The sequence below is a fragment of the Lolium rigidum genome, chromosome 2 (assembly GCF_022539505.1).
Source record: "Lolium rigidum isolate FL_2022 chromosome 2, APGP_CSIRO_Lrig_0.1, whole genome shotgun sequence".
Lineage (NCBI taxonomy): Eukaryota > Viridiplantae > Streptophyta > Magnoliopsida > Poales > Poaceae > Lolium > Lolium rigidum.
Window position 1 is genome coordinate 286,243,863 of NC_061509.1, and position 20,043 is coordinate 286,263,905.

At 46.3% G+C, this 20,043-nt stretch overlaps 1 protein-coding gene across 1 annotated transcript; it reads left to right on the forward strand.

Annotated features, from left to right (window-relative positions):
• The first annotated feature begins 1,866 nt into the window (after window positions 1-1,866).
• On the forward strand, window positions 1,867-2,677 carry LOC124689022. The gene has a single exon (XM_047222623.1). The coding sequence runs from the start codon at window positions 1,901-1,903 to the stop codon at window positions 2,363-2,365; it is 465 nt and encodes a 154-aa protein (XP_047078579.1). The 5' UTR covers window positions 1,867-1,900; the 3' UTR covers window positions 2,366-2,677.
• Window positions 2,678-20,043: the final 17,366 nt, after the last annotated feature.

Genomic DNA, 20,043 nt, shown 5'->3' on the forward strand with positions numbered 1-20,043 from the left:
AATGAGCGCCTGCAGGAGTATGTGGCCAGGGTCACTGCATCACACACCACACATCCAGCTGTAATTAAGCTCGTAATTTACATTCAGGAATTACTTAGACATTTAACTGACGCAGGTTCCGAGAAGGCGGTTTGTCGATTAAGATCTTTTGCAGTAAAGAAACGAAGAGCAAAAGAAAAACAGTAAGCCATAGAAGAAAGGGAAAGAGAGACACGAATAGGCCGGCCGGCGGCGAAAGAGATGGCCACGTTCGGGACGTCGACCATAATCAACGGACGCCGAATTCACAGCGATCTGATCGGAGCATCATATCGCCAAGGAATCGGGATCACGACACGCACCTGCGCGCGTTCCTTGTCGCCGAAAGCGAGCGCCACCATCGACGCTCTAGCAAGAAGATCCCTTGCTTCACGCGGACACCACACACACCGCTCCGCTAGTAAACTGCAATGCTTCGGCATCGAACCAGCGATGGACACGGCGGTTTGCGACTGATGCCGATGCTACCGTCCATCAGAATTCAAGCGACGGAGTAAAGGATTCTAACATGGCCTCCATCGATGCCGTTGGCTGGCGTGTCGCCTCAGGTCCTACTCCTGCCAACTTGGCCATCCCTCGCCTGCCTTTGAACGTTCCAACATAACTGCCTTTCCTGGAACCATTCTTTCGGTGTGCTGGGATCGGTTTACTGACAGTTACATTGGAAATCCATTGTACCGAATGCATGTATGTTCCTAGCAACTAAACAGTACTCTTATCGCGGAAAGAAAATTAAACCTAATACCACACTTCTTATTTACGGTTTTGCTAATTTTCAGTCGACGGAGAATTACCTGAATTCTCAGTCGATTTCTAGACCACAAAATTTTGCTACGTTACGTGGTAGTTATATATTACAATCTATTAATAATCATCATCAATTGTATAAATAAACTCAAAAGTAAAAAATAAATAAATACGTCACTGGACCACCTAGTGACAACTACAAGTACATGAGCGACTCAAAGGTGCATCCCCGTTCTTGTGCCTACCTCACCGGAGTCCAGCAAAGCCTATCATAGTGGATCTTGTTGTAGTAATCAAACATCAAGTGATAGTATCGAGGTCCGAAAGGACAATCGCAGTAGAGCAACAATCATCGCCAAGGGAATCGTAAATCGGAAGAATTTGACCCGCAACCACCCCAACGAAGACAAAAACCGATGAGATCCCAGCCGTAATCACCCTAATAGAGACAAAAACCAACGAGATCTCACTATAGATCCACCGGACACACAACTCCACACGACGTCGACACACTGATCCACACGCCGTCAGCATTAGACGCATCACCAGACCATAGGAGGCTGGTTGGGCCGGTGGCAATGCTGTCATAGGGGAAGTGAACCCTAGCTATCATATTGGGGTCGCTTGCATTTTTTTCTTTCCCCGAGCCGGTTCCATCGACCAGTTAGTTAGTCGCGTGAGAATTAGTCACGACCTTTTGTTTATATCTATTCAAAGACTCAAAACATGACTAATTAACGTGTTTATTTAGGTACTAAAACATACACTCAGTTGGTACTCAGTACTTAGTTTGTGATGCAAAAAATCGACTAGAACTTTGCTAGGAAATTTTCAGAAGATGTTGGCTTATGGAACCCAAGATGAATATTAGGGTAGTGTATCTACCGAATCTAGGAGCCGTTCCGGTGTGCTGCCGTCCGGGCCCACGGCGCAGCCGCCCACCGCTTTACGCTCATTACCCCAGTTTATTTTGTTTACTCTCCAAATCGCGCGAAACTACCGAAGTGCCCCTGCTTGGCTGCCCCCTATATATAGCCTCGAAGGCTCTCCCTTCTAGCTCCCCTTCCCCCCCAGCCCATTCCAACTGCTCCCAGTCTCTGATCTCTGACCTCCCATGGCTAATGCAGCTGCAACCCGGCTCAGCGGGCCGGTCTTGCCAATTCCCAACTATGGATCCGCCTCCCCTAATCGCGTTAACCTCCCCGCCGTCCGCTCGCCCGCCAACTCTGTCAGCGTCTCGTCACCGCCTGCGTCTTCCGCCGCCGTCAAGAGCCGTCGCTCCTGCATGTGTTCACCCACGAATCATCCGGGATCCTTCCGCTGCAGCCGCCACAAGGAACGCTCGCAGGAGGCCCCGGCCGGCCACATCCACAGCAAGAAGCCCGCCACTCCGCCTTCTCCGCCACCATCCGCCGTCGTCCCGACCAGCTCCGGCGCGGGTAGCCGTTTGTTGGTCCGCAGGGCGCTCTCACCGCCCCAGAAGTCGCTTCACCAGAGACGCGCCGCCGGCGGGTTTCGCCCCCGCCCCCAGCCCAGCCGTCTCTCGAGCGTCTCCTTTTCCGGCGACAGCCGCCAGTGAACCAACCAACAGCGTCGACATGCCATAGCAGCGAGTTACTCGTACATAGTACATACTGTGCATAGGAAACAAAACCGGGGAGAAATTCCCCTAATAATTCACCGCTGTAAATAATAGAAGCCGGTGGGATCAGGCTGGGAGACTGGAGTTTTGGAGCCAATCGGTCCTGGCTCTGATCATCAGCCTGTCCAGTGTACATAGTACATACATACATACTGCCACTGTATATAGAGATTGTATAGCCCGTCGTCCTCTACGATGTGTATAAGGCCCCTATGGTTTTGGATATGTATACATGAGTGACTAAATGGAGACATACATACAAACATGCGTCTGATTTGGCTTATCCACCATGGATGATTGTTGGTTGCCAGTTGCCACAACAACTTGCTGCTTCTATTTCAGTTTCTGGAGTGTGGCGACGTCTCGCCCCTGTTTGTTTTTTGGATCACTGGATAAGCTCGGCGCGGCAGAGAGATCGTCGGTGGCGTCTCGCCGTCGCTTCCCCCGTCACGCGACACCCGTGTGTGCTTTCCCCCGGCCGGACGGATCAGCCAAGGCTACCAGCTTGGAGCACGGGGAAATTTCTCAAGAGGTCGCTGTAAAAACTTGCGATGCAACCGATGAACCGAGATTTTTGTACTGCTAGTGATAATTTTACTTATCATTTTGTAAGATCCGTTGTATTCTTTACTGTTGGCCCAAAGGACGGCGGAGTGGTTAGGATTCCTTGCAACTATTGAACTTGCGCAAGAAGATGCTTGGAGAACGGTTGGCGCGCGCACACAGCAGAGAAACCGTCAGTCACCTGCTCCGTGCTGGTTGTAGAAGGCGATACTCCTTGATCAGTTCAGTTTCTTCGCCAGAAATCAGTTGCCGCTTTCAACACCTGTACGTTGGCGGCTTGGCGCCATGCCACTTGTAGTGCAGTATAGTAGAGTAGCATCTCTCTACAAAATACGGTTGTTCCATTTGCTTGATGAATCATACAAATGGAATACTAGTACAGTTCGCATGGCACAGTCGCAAACAAAAGGTCTCAAGTTGATTCGCAAACAAAAAAGGTCTCAAATTATTCACTACCAGCAGTCTATGCGTTGAACAGTTGCTGGTAGTGGGACGTAGTTGTTTAACGAACTCGTTGAATATCTGAAGATCCAGTTGGGGTTCGAACTGCTACAAAGGACTTGTCAAACTTGCAACAAGTTCTCCTAATAAGAAATTCTGGAACGTCAGCGTCCACATGCGCAAGCAGGTCAACACTTGACCAAGGATAATAACTTGATTACAAAGTTAGAACATTCCCGCACCGAGCACACTTTCGAAGGCTTTCTGACGGAGGTTTGACACGAGCCCCTGAGAGGGGGCAGCGTAAGTCAAAGAGACCGGCAGTTAAATTACCCATGCGGAAATCCTAGACCTACGGAATTGGACTTACAGACTCACCTTACGGACATACGTGGAAAAGTTTGGTTGGTGCAAATCTTTGGCCGTCCTTGATTTCCGGGCTGTAACCCCTCCGGCTGCTCTCGATTGAGTGAGTGCACACCTCGATTGGAATTCTGCCCTGGTACTGAACTTGGAGCAGTTCAGTGCCACATCATAGGGCTTATCAACTGTCTTGTGGCAGGGTACAAGTTTGGTTGGTTGGGTTTAGCAGGTTTAGACAAATTGGCTGTACATGTGTACATGTGTGCCGTGGCTTCGTTGGCTGTGGCTCGTTCGTGGCAAACCATGGGTACGTATTGAAACTACGAATGATGAAACGGATCGGCAACTTTTCAATGCGGCCACTAAGGTTACCATTGGTAATGGACTCAGTGACAAGCCTCGTTGTCGTCCTCTTCATGGCTCAATGGCAAGACTCCAAAGACGATTGCTCCGAAATTTGTTGAGGTCTCTCCAAATGGAAGAAGAGATGTGCCCACGAGGTGTTTGAGAACTGTAAGTGGATCACCGACATCGATATTGACAACTTCACGGTCGAACACATGTTCCAGACTCTCGGGATTGCTCCATGATGTTGTACTCTGCCCTGGCTCGACACCATCTCTTGGACTCTAACTCCAAACGTCGCTTACACGATGGTGTCGCCTTATATTTAAGGCACAATTCATCGACTGAGTTCCATTCTTTAAAAAAAGGTTATTTGGAGGACTAGGGCGTCTCCAAAGTATTGATTCCTCGCTTGGTTAGCCATTCAGAATAGGCTGTGGACCTCCGACCACCTCACGATCCGTGGATGGCCTCGTCACCCACATGTTAGCATTGCAAATGCCAGTCGGAGAAAATGAGACACATTATGTTTGAGTGCCGATTCTCCAAGAGGATCTGGCAAGCCGCAACTTCTTGGATTTCTTCTCCATTCTCACTTTAGGTCCTGGGCCAGGGATGCTCGCTGGTGCTCGAGTATTGTCATGCAATCTCCAAGTCGCCAACTCCCTACCTCCAAGGCATGAAATCTTCCATAAATTTGATCGCATGGGAGATATGGAAGGAAACAAAGGCAAGAGTTTTCACCAATAAGGTTGTGATGCCGATGGTCCTTATGCAAAAGATCAAAGATGAGAGCAGAAACTGGATTATGGCGGGTGCTAAACATCTAGGAGAGATCACTTCTTTATTTTTTCACCATGTACCTCTTTTTCTTCTTTCAGGTTTTTGTTGGCTTAGGCCACTCCATATTTGCTCCAGTTATATTAATATAAAGGCAAAGCTTTTTCCTCGTTTTACAAAACGATGATGACTTATGAGTTGTGTATGGAAATCGTTGAGTGCTATCGGAGACGGGATCAGTACACGATATACCTAAGTTCGCCTCTCGCTCTGAAGGTAAAGACCTACTCCTGCTTTTGTTATTATTGATTGTTTTTTCGAAAATGGGCACTTTATTATTGATTGTATAATTGTTACAATGGATCTCATGAATTAGGTTAGGGTTTATCTCTAAGACGACTTGAACGATCTCTATTGCTCTATTGATTTTGTCTCTATGAATCCTTATAAAGGGGACACCATAGGTACAAGGTAACCCAAGCCGGTACAGGTCTAGGAGTCCATATGCGAGATAACCTACATCTACTTGTCTTATAGGCCAAGTCTAGCATGGAAAGTCAACCATTGCATTGAAGACTGGTAAATCCGATTTTGATGATGGGCTCCGAAGAGGAGATGTACATGACCCGCGCTGACAAAGATCTTTGCTCCTCATTTGATTTCAACCGTGGGTGCCGCCGAAGAAGGGAGATATATATATGTTTCTTGTGAAAATGAGTGCATTTCTAGAGATTTAATTTCCACTGAAACATCATGTCTGAACAACCCGTGCTAAAGATCTGCGGTAATAAATAAATTGGCAACCAAATAAACTGGACTGCGATGTGTATATACCGAAGCAAATAAAATCTTACACTTGCTTTATGTTCTTTGGGTTTTTCAAGAGAGAGGTGTTTAATTTAACTCTACATTCTTTGGATTACTCATCTCTTGCTTAATCTATGGATGGTTCTGGATTGCCACTAGCCGTACGGACACCATTTAACTGTTACGTACCAATTACGCGGTGTAAACACTGAGCAGTGTGACAATGTGACGGAAACTGCAAAGCAGCCATAATCAAGTCTAACCTGACTCATCGGGCAGTACGAATATATTTTTCGAGAAAATGGCTCTTGGAGGGTTAAACGAGCTGCCATGCATCAATTCATTATGTTTGTTTGATTGTGGGTCTAATTATTCTGTGCTACGCGTTTTCATGGTTGCTTTGTAATCTCCATGATTGAATATGCCGTCTTAGGCTGCTCATAGTGGGGAGTAACTTAGACTAGTAACATATTGCATGTTACTAGTCTAGGTTACTACCTTCATAGTGGGTAGTAACTTATATGTGGTGTCATGTATTGTGTCATTTATTATGTTGTAGACTGCCTTGTGGTGTGTGATGTTATGGTAACATAGCTAGTTACCACCTCACTCTCTTTCTTCATTTATTCGCATGCCATGTCACCAAAATGCCTTGAGATGTGTGATGTTACTAGCTATGTTACTCCCACTATGAGCAGTCTTAAGAAAATGATCCTCCGCGCCATGATCGACATGTGTCTCCCCTGGTAGCCAGTGCTAAATTGAGTACTTGTGGAATGTTTTTTTATTTTTTTTTGTTTGCATAAATTTCACTGATCAATTAATAATTATTAATAGTAGTACGAATAGTCTAAAAAGTAAGTTAAATTATGAATAGGTATTTGGACCGCCTAGAGACTACAACATGCACTAGCACGAGATGAAGTCATGCCGTTTTCCTCGCCTCTCCATCACCGGACTGGACAAAACTCATCATAGAGCTTGTTGTAGTAGAAAAACGGGAAGTCGTCATGCAAAGACCATAAGGTTCAACGGACCTAAACAACAACCATCGCAAATGATGACAACCGTATATCAGAAGAGACTGACATGAAACCACACAAATAATGCACACGAAAACCAACCGGGTCCTAGGAGATCCACCGGGCACACGACTCCACGCGTCATACACCAGTGCTAGGCGCACCACCGGAGTGAGGAGGACCTTAATCTAACTTCAGGATGTAGACACCGCCACACCATCCAAAAGGAGACACTGCAAAACAACCTAAAAAAAAGAAAAAAACTTATTTTGGCAATGCTAGCTAGTTTCTATTTATTTTACAAAGTATTTACAAAATTGTGATCACATAGTTCATTGTCAAGATAAATCATGTTGGGTCAACAAGCTTGCAGCACACCAAATTCCTGATCCACCACTACTAAAAAAAGTCTTATAGGCCGAGAAATACCACCGGCGCACCAAAAAAGCAGTCCAATTGTGCTATATATAGTACCACCGGCACATCAAGTAATACTGCATCGGTGTCCAAATACCGCGGATGCAATGAAAAATTAGCGCGTCAGGGATAAGGGTCGACCAGGTCGGTGCAAGGGCAAAAACCCCCTTACTGCACACCGGTCTGCAGAGGGGGGCTTAGATACCCCCACCCTCCGGAATAAAATCTATCAAGATGACCATGTGTTATGTGTTCTAATTGTTAGGAACAAAATTAAATTTCAATATATTATGTAAAATGACGTTATGTTTTGGTAAAAAATATTTTATGTTTGCATACAACCTCCGATAAAAAGTTTTTTAAATGAAAATGTATTTACAGAACATTTTACATACAATTTCAATGCCTACGACCATTTACCGATTTTTTAGATTCCTCAAAATAAAAAATAAAAAACCGAGTATAGGAGATTTAAGATTTTGATGATTATTTTACCGCCGGCGGGGTTGTAACGTAGACTATATATTCAAAATAACCCAATGATGGCGTGTAAGACACACGTCTGTTGGGAACCTCAAGAGGAAGGTGTGATGCGTACAGCAGCAAATTTTTCCTCAGTAAGAAACCAAGGTTATCGAACCGTAGGAGTCAAGGAACACGTGAAGGTTGTTGGTGGCGGAGTGTAGTGCGGCGCAACACCAGGGATTCCGGCGCCAACGTGGAACCTGCACAACACAATAAAAGTACTTTGCCCCAACGTAACAGTGAGGTTGTCAATCTCACCGGCTTGCTGTAAACAGATGATGTTTGTTTGCGAAGAACAGTAAAGAACAAGTACTGCAGTAGATTGTATTTCAGATGTAAAAGAATGGACCGGGGTCCACAGTTCACTAGTGGTGTCTTTCCGATAAGAAATAGCATGTTGGGTGAACAAATTACAGTTGGGCAATTGACAAATAAAGAAGGAATAATAATGCACATGCATATATCACGATGAGTACTATGAGATTTAATCAGGGCATTACGACAAAGTACATAGACCGCTATCCAACATGCATCTATGCCTAAAAAGTCCACCTTCAGGTTATCATCCGAACCCCTTCCAATATTAAGTTGCAAACAACAGACAATTGCATTAAGTATGGTGCGTAATGTAATCAACACAAATATCCTTAGACAAAGCATTGATGTTTTATCCCTAGTGGCAACAACACATCCACAACCTTAGAACTTTACGTCCATTGTCCCGATTCAATGGAGGCATGAACCCACTATCGAGCATAAATACTCCCTCTTGGAGTCACAAGTATCAACTTGGCCAGAGCCTCTACTAGCAACAGAGAGCATGCAAGAACATAAACAAAACATATATGATAGATTAATAATCAACTTGGCATAGTATTCCATATTCATCGGATCCCAACAAACACAACATGTAGCATTACAAATAGCACAATGAGGAGAAGACAACCACTAGCTACTGCTATAGACCCATAGTCCAGGGGTGAACTACTCACACATCGATCCGGAGGCGATCATGGTGATGAAGAGTCCTCCAGGAGATGATTCCCCTCTCCGGCACGGTGCCGGAGGCGATCTCTTGAATCCCCCGAGATGGGATTGGCGGCGGCGTCTCTGGAAGGTTTTTCGTATCGTGGCTCTCGGTACTGGGGTATTCGCGACGAAGGCTTTAAGTAGGCGGAAGGGCGGAGTCGGAGGGCTGACAGGGGCCCCACACCATAGGGCGGCGCGGCCCCACCCTTGGCCGCGCGGCCCTGTGGTGTCGGCGCCCCGTCGCCCCACTTCGTTTCCCTTTCGGTCTTCTGGAAGCTTCGTGGAAAAATAAGACCCTGGGCGTTGATTTCGTCCAATTCCGAGAATATTTCCTTTGTAGGATTTCTGAAACCAAAAACAGCAGAAAGCAACAGCTGGCTCTTCGGCATCTCGTCAATAGGTTAGTGCCGGAAAATGCATAATAATGACATAAAGTGTGTATAAAACATGTGAGTATCGTCATAAAAGTAGCATGGAACATAAGAAATTATAGATACGTTTGGGACGTATCACCCAACACCCTATTCTTATTTCTCACTTTCTCCCCTCCTCTTCCTCTTTCCCTCCTCCTCCTTCCTCTTCCTCCTTTTCTCCTCACCGATGGCCTCCTCCTCCTCTTTTGCACCAACGAACTCCTCCTACAGCTGCATCGACGATCTTCTACTCCTCCCCGATGTCCTCCTTCAGCCACCTCCCCCACCTCCTCTGATGGCCTCCTCCTCCTCCCCCTCCTCCACCTGCACCACACCTCTAGCAACATCCCCTCCTCCTCTACCGGCCTCTCCCTCCTCCTCCTGCACCTCCTACACCGACGTAGCAACAATAGCCCATGGCCATGGTTTTCGAGCTAGAGGTAGATCTAGATCTATATATATCTAGATCGTCTTTAAAAAAAATGAAAAATTACCGCCAACGCACCAGGCTTGTGTGCCGGCGATAAATTATGTTGGTGCGCCGACGATAAGACGTTACCACCAGTCTATTCCCACTGGTGTGCATTGGCGCGCCGGCGATAAGGGAATTTGGTGCGCCAACGGTAGGAATTTTTCCTTGTATTGCACATTTTTCCAATAAGTTGTCTCCATAAACCACTTCGTTTTCTTTGTTGTACGATTACGCACTGTCTTCACTAGTGTGGCCCGATGCTAGCAACAACATAATATGGCTTGTCCTATTTATTTCCATTGATGTTATTGTCTTGCTGCTAGCATTGCCTTCTACAAGCCTAAACCTCACCACATGAGCATTGCCTTTTGCAAGCCTTGAGAATACAATAGTCCGATGGAGCACATTGATGTTATTGTGGGTACCGTTCTTGCCAATGAAAGAGTGCCAAATCCACATATCATGTGATGCCACAGCCTCAAGAATGATAGACCACCGCTCGGCATTCCTGGTATACTGCCCCTCGTGCCATGAAAATTCACTCTCGGTGCATGCAATCTATGCTTCTGATCATTCCCTGGAACCCTTTATCCTCGTTGATCGACAACAGTCGGGAGTGTCGACAACAGCTGGTTCTCTCGAGTAAAGATTGCCAAACACCACGATCATATCTCGGCAGAACTTGTAAGTCACCTCCAGGAAGGTGGTCTCGCTCATTCGCGAGTACTCATCAAGGACATCACAAGCCACTCCATACGCAAGCGTACGAATAGCTACGGAACACTTCTAATAAGAGGTGAAACCTAGCTTATCAGCAACATCGGCTGTGCATCCGAAATAGGGGTCATAGTCTCTCACGCCTCGTAGAATAGTCAAGAATTGGTCTCATGACATCCGATACCTCCTTCGAAACAGGGCGTCCGTGAAGACTGGCTAGGTGGGGTGGAAGTAGTCCCAATGCATCTGATAGTGGCCACCCTCTCGATCCCGCTTCATGTAGCATTCCCCCCTATATCTATGCATAGGCCTTTGCATCTCAGTGTGCTCATGGATGAGGGAGGCCGCGGCAACCATTAGCTCCGAAGAGGCGCCTGACTCCTCTTCCAGCAAGCTGTAGAGGACATCCTTGACGAACAAGTCGATCAACTGCATGAGGTCCATCTGCGGGGCAACAATTATGGGTCAATTGGCTATACACTTGTACATGTATTCTACCAAAATGGTCTAGGATTTCCTACCGAGCAATTGGCCGAACAAGTCGTGGGCGACAAGGCCAGCGGGTGGATCCGAGAGAAATGGCAGTGGGGCAGAGGCTACAGCGAAGCCGGCAAGGGCATTCGGCGCCGCCACCAAATATTGTCATCCGGCAAGCTGTGAGTCAAACAAGAAGGTACCGACAACAACAAGCGGCAAGGCAGCCAGCGGTGTCGCTGTAGGGTTGCATAGGGAGGGAGGGGCGTGAATGGATAGGTGGCTTTGGTTTCCCTGGCGGGCGGGCTCCGTGTCATCTAGAGGAGCACACACGCAGACTCGCTAGCTAGATGTCCACGCCGACATATTCCAAGCCAAAATTTCACTATTGGAAAATAGGGCTTTCGTGGGATCCTTTTGTCGCGGGCACGCATGCACCCGCGACAAATGGGGTGGCCACGTCGCTCCGAAGCGGTTTGGAGCGGGCAGGGCCTTTTGTCGCGCCCTTTTGTCGCGGGCCGTAATACGACCCGCGACAAAAGGGGTCGGAACCCCTTTTGTCGCGGGCCGTATTACGACCCGCGACAAAAGGCCATGCCTATATATATAGACACGCAGCCAGCCCCCCCCCACCTCATTTTTTCCTTGGTGGTGAAGGTGGAGGTGTATGCTAGCTCATTTTTTCTACATGTGCACAAGAGGTATTTGATGGAATGCTTGTGAGAGGGATGCCACTTGATTTTATTTGATAAGATTTCTCCTCTTTTTGATCCTAAAAGGTTAGCAACTATTTTCTCGTATATATATACATAGTCCGTACAATACTAATTTTAGCAAGGTGATTGCATCTGATACATATATAATTGTACTTATGATGCAGATGAGTCATCCATGGATGTACGGTAACCGATGTGCTCCCGCTTTCAAGAGAGGCGTGAATTCTTTCCTGCTTGTGGCCGAGGCCAACAAGTCGAAGCAAGGTTTTATGTGCTGTCCATGTCTAAAATGTAAGAACGAGAAGGACTACTCTTGCTCAAGAGACATTAAGAGCCACCTGCTTCGGTTTGGATTCATGTCCAGCTATAATGTTTGGACCAAGCACGGAGAAGAAGGGGTTATGATGGAAGACGACGATGAAGAAGAAGATAACGATGACCAGTACCGATCTATGTTCTCTGAATGCGATGATACCGCAATGGACGACAATGAAGAAGGAGGTGAAGAACAGGCAGCAGATGATCCCGTTGATGATGACCTTCGTCGGGCCATTTCTGATGCAAGAAGAGACTGTGCCACGGATAAGGAGAGGTTGCAGTTCGACAAGATGTTAAAGGACCACCACAAATTGTTGTACCCAGGTTGTGAAGATGGACATAGAAAGTTGGGTAGCATATTGGAATTGCTGAAATGGAAGGCAGAGTTCGGTGTGACTGACTCGGGATTTGAAAAATTGATGATAATATTAAAGAAGATGTTTCCAAGAAATAACGAATTGCCCGTCAGTACATATGAAGCAAAGAAGCTTGTCTGCCCTCTAGGATTAGATGTGCAGAAGATACATGCATGCATTAATGACTATATCCTCTACCGCGGTGAGAAGTACGAGAATTTGAATAAATGGCCGATATGCGGTGCATTGCGGTATAAGATCAGAAAAGATGACCCTGGTGATGTTGAGGGTGAGCCACCCAGGAAGAGGGTTCCTGCGAAGGTGATGTGGTATGCTCCCATAATACCACGGTTGAAACGTTTGTTCAGAAACAAAGAGCATGCCAAGTTGTTGCGATGGCACATGGAAGAACGTAAGAAAGACGCGATGTTGAGGCACCCCGCTCATGGTCGGCAGTGGAGAAACATCGGGAGAGAGTTCCCGGATTTTGCAGGTGAGGCAAGAAACTTATACTTTGGTCTAAGTACAGATGGCATGAATCCTTTTAGGGAGCAGAGCTGCAGTCACAGCACCTGGCCCGTGACTCTATGTATCTACAACCTTCCTCCTTGGTTGTGCATGAAGCGGAAGTTCATTATGATGCCAGTGCTTATCCAAGGCCCAAAGCAACCAGACAACGACATTGATGTGTACCTAAGGCCATTAGTCGATGAACTTTTGGAGTTGTGGGCCAAACCAGGTGTACGTGTGTGGGATGAGCACACCGAGCAAGAATTTGACCTATGAGCGTTGCTATTCGTAACCATCAATAATTGGCCTGCTCTTAGTAACATTTCAGGACAGACGAACAAAGGATACAATGCATGCACACACTGTTTAGAGACTGAAAGTAAATATTTGGGAAAAAGCAGAAAAGTTGTGTACCCGTTCAATCGTCGTTTCCTTCCGCGCAAGCATCCCTTAAGGAAAAAAGGCAAGCATTTCGATGGCGAGGCTGACCACCGTCCGAAGCCTGTCCCCCGTAGTGGTGCTGATATATTTGACATGGTCAAGGATTTAAATGTTATCTTTGGAAAGGGTCAAGAAAAAATTCCAGAACCTGAAGTCCCATGACTGCCACGTGCTTATGACACAATTGCTTCCGGTTGCATTGAGGGGACTTATACCAGAAAATGTTCGACTAGCCATTGTGAAGATATGTGCATTCCTCAACGCAATTTCTCAGAAGGTAATGGATCCAGAAACTTTGTCAGGATTACAGGAAGATGTGGTCGAATGTCTTGTCAGCTTCGAGTTGTTGTTCCCACCATCCTTCTTCAATATTATGACGCACCTCCTCGTTCACCTAGTTGAAGAGATTAGAATTCTCGGTCCTGTATTTCTACACAATATGTTCCCCTTCGAGAGGTTCATGGGAGTCTTAAAGAAATATGTTCATAACCGAGCTAGGCCGGAAGGAAGTATCTCAAAGGGCTACGGAACTGAGGAGGTCATTGAGTTTTGCGTTGACTTTCTTCCTGACCTTAAGCCGATTGGTGTTCCTGAATCTCGGTATGAGGGGAGGCTGACTGGAAAAGGCACACTAGGAAGGAAAGCAACGGTGTGCAGGGACAAGATTTCTTTCAATCAAGCACACTACACAGTTCTATACAATTCCACCTTGGTGGCTCCGTACATCGAGAAACACAAGAATGTTTTGCGAGAAATAAACCCGGGCCAGCCCGAGTCCTTGATTACACATCAACACATGAATACCTTCGGCAGTTGGTTGCAAAGACATCTCATTAATGACCCATCTGTTGTGGAGCAGCTGTTCTTGTTGGCCAGGTTACCATCTTCAAACATATGTACATTCCAAGGGTACGAGATAAATGGGAATACATTTTACATGATCGACCAAGATAAAAAGAGCACCAACCAAAACAGCGGTGTCCGCTTCGATGCAAAAGATGAGAATGGGCAAACCACCACATATTATGGATACATAGAGGAGATATGGGAACTTGACTATGGTCCCACTTTTAAGGTCCCTTTGTTTCGGTGCAAATGGGTGAAGCTCAGCGGTATACTGGTAGACGATAAGTACGGTATGACAACAGTGGATCCCAACAATCTTGCGTACATGGACGAGCCATTCGTCCTAGCCAGCGAGGTGGCTCAAGTTTTCTATGTGAAGGACATGTCTAGCAAATCAAGAAAAAGAAATCAACAAAAGAATACATCAACCGAGGAGCCAAAGCGCCACATAGTTCTTTCGGGAAAAGAAACATCGTGGAAGTGGATGACAAGACAGACATGTCAGAAGATTATAATAAGTTTAAAGAAATTCCGCCCTTCACGGTGAAAATTGACCCAAGCATCTTGCTAAATGATGAAGATTCTCCATGGCTACGGCGTAGAAGATCACATCAGTAGATGGCGATGTAATAATGTATTCTTCACAATCTCTACATTTATGTAATAATGAGAACCCTTTCCCCAACACTGTTAGAGGAGATGGAGGGAAATTTTTCCGAGGAGCAGCTTCCGAAGATGCCGTAGGGCGTGTGCACCAACGACATCTTCGAGAAGCTGCGCCACGGGAGATTTCCCAACCCTTTCCTTCATGCATGGGAATGAAACTCTGCTTGGCTTGTTGATCTGTTTGGCAAGGCGTATCGATGCTCCTTTTATAGGCACGACACCGCTTCTACTTTGTCTTGTTCCTTCGACAGGAAGTCGTGCGCTACATGCTTTATCTCATCGAGCAGTGCGTCCACCCACGCGTCCTTATGCTGCCGACAGCTTTAGTCCCGGTTGCACCCACCAACCGTGACAAAAGGTTACCCGCACATCCTTATCCTGCCGACAGCTTTAGTCCCGGTTGCACCCACCAACCATGACAAAAGGTTACCCGCACATCCTTATCCTGCCGACAGCTTTAGTCCCGGTTGCACCCACCAGCCGTGATAAAAGGTTACCCGCACGTAAGCCCCCCAGATAAGGCCCTCCTAGATAAGCCTCCCCCAGTCTTTTGTCCTGGTTTGAGCCTCCACCCGGGATGAAAGTTTCGCGCGCCACTGCGTTCCCGCCTATTTTCTTCCCGCGTTCCCGCCTCCGTCTTCCCGCCATTTTTCCACTATATATATGTAGGCTTGGCCTCCATTTACATATCACATCTAGACTCATATCTGCAAACCTCATCATTCTCTCCCATGGCTTCCATCGTATGTCTAACACCTCGGGAGGCGGAGGCGCTTTGCGCCTCGAACTACCCCTGCCCGCCAGGGTACCGCGTCCCGACCGGCTGGTTGCTGAGTGTCGGAGGCGTACCGGTCCCTCCTATCCCTCTAGGTGTGGCACGCGAGATGGCCATCACGAACCACTACTATTTCGAGCTCACGCCTGAACAGCGGAGGAATCCCCAATGGCATCCCGACTACAGCCCGACTTGGGACAGCTTCTTCATCAATCGGCGTGAGAGGGCGGTTGCCAGGTACGAGGAGGACGGCCCGCCTCCTTCGAACTTCAACGAGGCCGGCCGTCGGATGTGGTGGCGCGGCCGGACTCTCCAGAGCGTCATGGCCTATCGTGGCCCCCGCCTGCGCTACCCTCAATCCCAGCCCACGCGTGCTCACCCGCCGAGGTTCGACAACCGCGACCCCGATGCTAGCGACGATGACATCGGCGACTATGATGACTACAGTGGCGAATATTATAGGGCTAGGCACGACTATGACTGAATGGCTCCAACATTCGAATCTGGCCATGTATCTTAATTTTCAGTTGAGCTCTGTACTTTAATTCCAGTTCAATCGTAATAAATTTCGTGTCAACCACTTTATTGAACAAAAACAACCGACAACGACTTTATAAACTAAATTTAAACTAGTAGAACCGACAACGACTTTATTGAAATTACAATAAAATAGATAAATGACTAGTCTAGTCTCTACTCGTCGTCGGAGGTTGTCCCCGTCCAAATGTGATCTCACCGAGGGTCGTTTTCGGCCCAAGTTGTATTCGGGTTCTCGAGCTCGAACTCGGCGACGGCTCGACGGAGGCGCCTGTTGGACCTGCGTTGTGCCCTAAGGTCAGCGAAGAACGCGTCGGTGTTGCCGACGTCGTTGGGGAACTGCGCCCTCCACTGGCGCATCAACTGCTCGTCGTGCTCGGCGATGGCGATCCTGCGCTGCACCTGGCGGTGCCGGCGACGGTCCTCGTCGTCGAGGAGGCACGGCGCTGGCGCGAGGAACTCCGCCTCCTCTAGCGATTCAACATCCGGGAAGTTCATGTCGCGCCGTGGCCGCCGAAAGCGCCACGCCGCCGTGTCGTAAGCGCGCGCTGATGACCCACAAGTATAGGGGGTGTATCGTAGTATCTTCGATAAGTAAGAATGTCGATCCCAACGAGGAGCAGAAGGTGTTGACAAGCAGTTTCGATGAAGGATTCACTGTAAATGCTCACGGACAAGTATTCAAGGGGTTTTGATGTAACAGATGAATAAAGTACAAGTAAGTAAAATGCGAGAGAAATAATTGCAGCGAGTGGCCCAATCCTTTTTAGCACAAAGGACAAGCCGGTTTGTTTACTTATAATGACCAAACGTTCTTGAGGACACACGGGAATTTAGTCTAGTGCTTTCGCTTCATGTGGCTAAATAATCTTCATTGTTTTGATAAGTGTTATGTGGGTGAACCTATGCTAATGCACCGCCCTTCCTAGGACTAATACATACTTGTGATTATACCCCTTGCAAGCATCCGCAACTACAAGAAAGTAATTAAGATAAATCTAACCACAGCCTTAAACTCTAAGATCCCGCAATCCCTCCTGCATCGATATACCAACGGGGGCTCAGGTTTCTGTCACTCCGGCAACCCCGCAATTGGCAAACGAGTACAAGATGTATTCCCCTAGGCCCATAAATGGTGAAGTATCGTGTAGTCGACGTTCACACGACACCACTAGAAGAATGACACCACAACTTAAATATCATAACATTGAATATTACTCAACCATAATTCACTACTAACATTTAGACTTCACCCATGTCCTCAAGAACTAAACGAACTACTCACGAGACATCATATGGAACATGATCAGAGGTGATATGATGATGAATAACAATCTGAACATAAACCTTGGTTCAACGGTTTCACTCAATAGCATCAATAACAAGTAGAAATCAACACCGGAGAGTTTCCCTATCAAACAAACAAGATCAAACCCAAATTGTTACAGCGGTGACGAGGTGCAGCGGTGGAGATGGCGGTGATGATGATGATGATGATGACGGTGGTGATGGAGATGATGTCCAGCTCGATGACGATGACGATGGCGTCGATTTCCCCTCCGGGAGGGAATTTCCCCGGCGGATTCCTGCCCGCCGGAGAGCTCTTTTCTCTCGGTGTTCTCCGCCCCGCAGAGGCGGCCGTGACTCTTCGCGACGTACCCTCTCGGAGCTTAGGTTTTCGGGACGAAGGAGTACGCGAAGAAAAGGAGGCGAGAGGCGGGCCCCCCTCATAGGCGGCGCGGCCGGCCTTGGGCCGCGCCGCCTATGGGGTGGGCCCACCTCGGTCCCCTCTTCCCCCCTTCTGGCTCCCTTCGTCATCTGGAAAAATAGGAGTTTTCGTGAAATTCCCGTCAATTGTTGATCTTCCGAAATATTGCATTCTGACGGTGCTTTTTCCAGCAGAATCCTGGCTCCGGTGCGCGATCCTCCAATAATCATGAAACATGCAAAATAGATGAAATAACATAAGTATTATATCCAAATATGAAATATATCAATGAATAACAGCAAATTATGATATAAAATAGTGATGCAAATTGGACGTATCAACTCCCCCAAGCTTAGACCTCGCTTGTCCCCAAGCGAAACTGAACTCGGTAAACAGGACCACATGTTTATGGAGTGAAGAGTCGATAAATCAAATACGGACAAGAAGCATCATATTCATTCACACAAGACATTCTAGTAAACAACTTCCTCATATAACTCAACTTGAAACAAGTATAAGGTAATCACAAATAAAGGTGCATAAGAAATCATAATTGGTGATGGCAAACTTTGTTCTTGGTCAGAGAACAGTTAACAAATTATACTTATCTATTGAGCAGCGCTCTCATATTAAAACTTATGTGGCTCATCTTGCATACTCAATCATAATTATCATTGATGACTTTCAAAGCTATATTCATTCAGGTAAAACTTGTACTAAACAATAAAAGACATGATGAAGCAAATCACAATATAATAGTTTGATCACAACAACTAAAATGCTTGCTTGAGATGGAGGGAAATAGGTTTACTGACTCAACATAAAGTAAAAGACAGACCCTTCGCAGAGGGAAGCAGGGATTAAATCATGTGCTAGAGCTTTTCAAGTTTTGAAATCATATAGAGAGCATAAAAGTAAAGTTTTGAGGGGTGTTTGTTGTTGTCAACGACTGGTAATGGGTACTCTAACCCCCTTGCCAAACAGACCTCCAAAGAGCGGCTCCCATGAAGGACGTTATCTCTACCAGCAAGGTAGATCATCCCTCTTCTCTTTTGTTTACACATGTACTTTAGTTTATTTAAGGATGACACTCCCCCAACCTTTGCTTACACAAGCCATGGCTAACCGAATCCTCGGGTGCCTTCCAACAATCTCATACCATGGAGGAGTGTCTATTGCAAAATTAAGTTGCTTACTGATGAATCAGAGCAAAACATGTGAAGAGAGTTATTAATGAAAGTTGATTAATTGGGGCTGGGAACCCCGTTGCCAGCTCTTTTTGCAAAATTATAGGATAAGTGGATGAAGCCACTAGTCCATTAGTGGAAGCTGCCTAACAAGACTGAAAGATAAAACACCACATACTTCCTCATGAGCTATAAAACATTGACACAAATAAGAAGTAATAAATTTTGAATTGTTTAAAGGTAGCACATGAAGTATTTACTTGGAATGGCAGAATATACCATGCAGTAGGTAGATATGGTGGACACAAATGGCATAGGTTTGGGTTCAGGTTTGGATGCATGAGAAGCATTCCCTCTCAGTACAGGTCTTTGGCTAGCAAGGTTAATTAGCAAGCATAAGAGTTGAGGGAAACAAACGAATATACATGTGATAGACATAATCATGCATCTTTCTTGCAAGCACAAACAATTTTAACTTCGAATAATAAGCTATGAGCTAACAAGAAAGGAAAACAATGAAACAACTATATGTATTTCTCTTTTCTACTTAAACTTCAAAGTGTTGTTGCTATTGACCAATGCTAAGTTTGCCAAAACCAAATAGATTTACTCAATGCTCCCAAAGTGATACCAATACTAAAATCAAGATCAACCATATAATAGAAATTGCAAACTAAAATAAGGTGTGCAATATGTAAATGATAAGACTTCTCATTAATATTTCATATCGATAACTCACCCCAAGGGATACATAGGCAACCAACTAAAGGAGAGATACTTCCACACTGCAACCCATCTTATATGATAACTTCCCTACTCATGATATGACACTACTTGATAGTAAAAAGTAAAAGGTAGTGATGATGTGATACCGCGGCACTCCCCAAGCTTGGAACAAACCAAGGGGATGCCAATACCGATGATGAATTAATCCTTTGGCGATGGTGGTGATGAATTCCCGTCTTCAGACTTCCAAGATAGAGGCTCTCCATCAACAAATGACATCTTGGTCTCGGGAATCCTGAAACTAGCAGCATGGCTTATGTGTTTAAACCTGTTTTCATACTCACAGCTTCGATTATGAACGTCATAGTTGAGCTTGGAGTTTGTTGGTGGTGTCGTGAAGTGAGAGGATGTCGCCCCATAGCTTTGCAAGTTTTCCTCAAAGCCCAGTAATGAGTTCAGA

Bases quoted from the DNA above. Each gene is read 5' to 3' on its own strand.
- LOC124689022 (XM_047222623.1), top strand. From the start codon at position 1,901: ATGGCTAATGCAGCTGCAACCCGGCTCAGCGGGCCGGTCTTGCCAATT.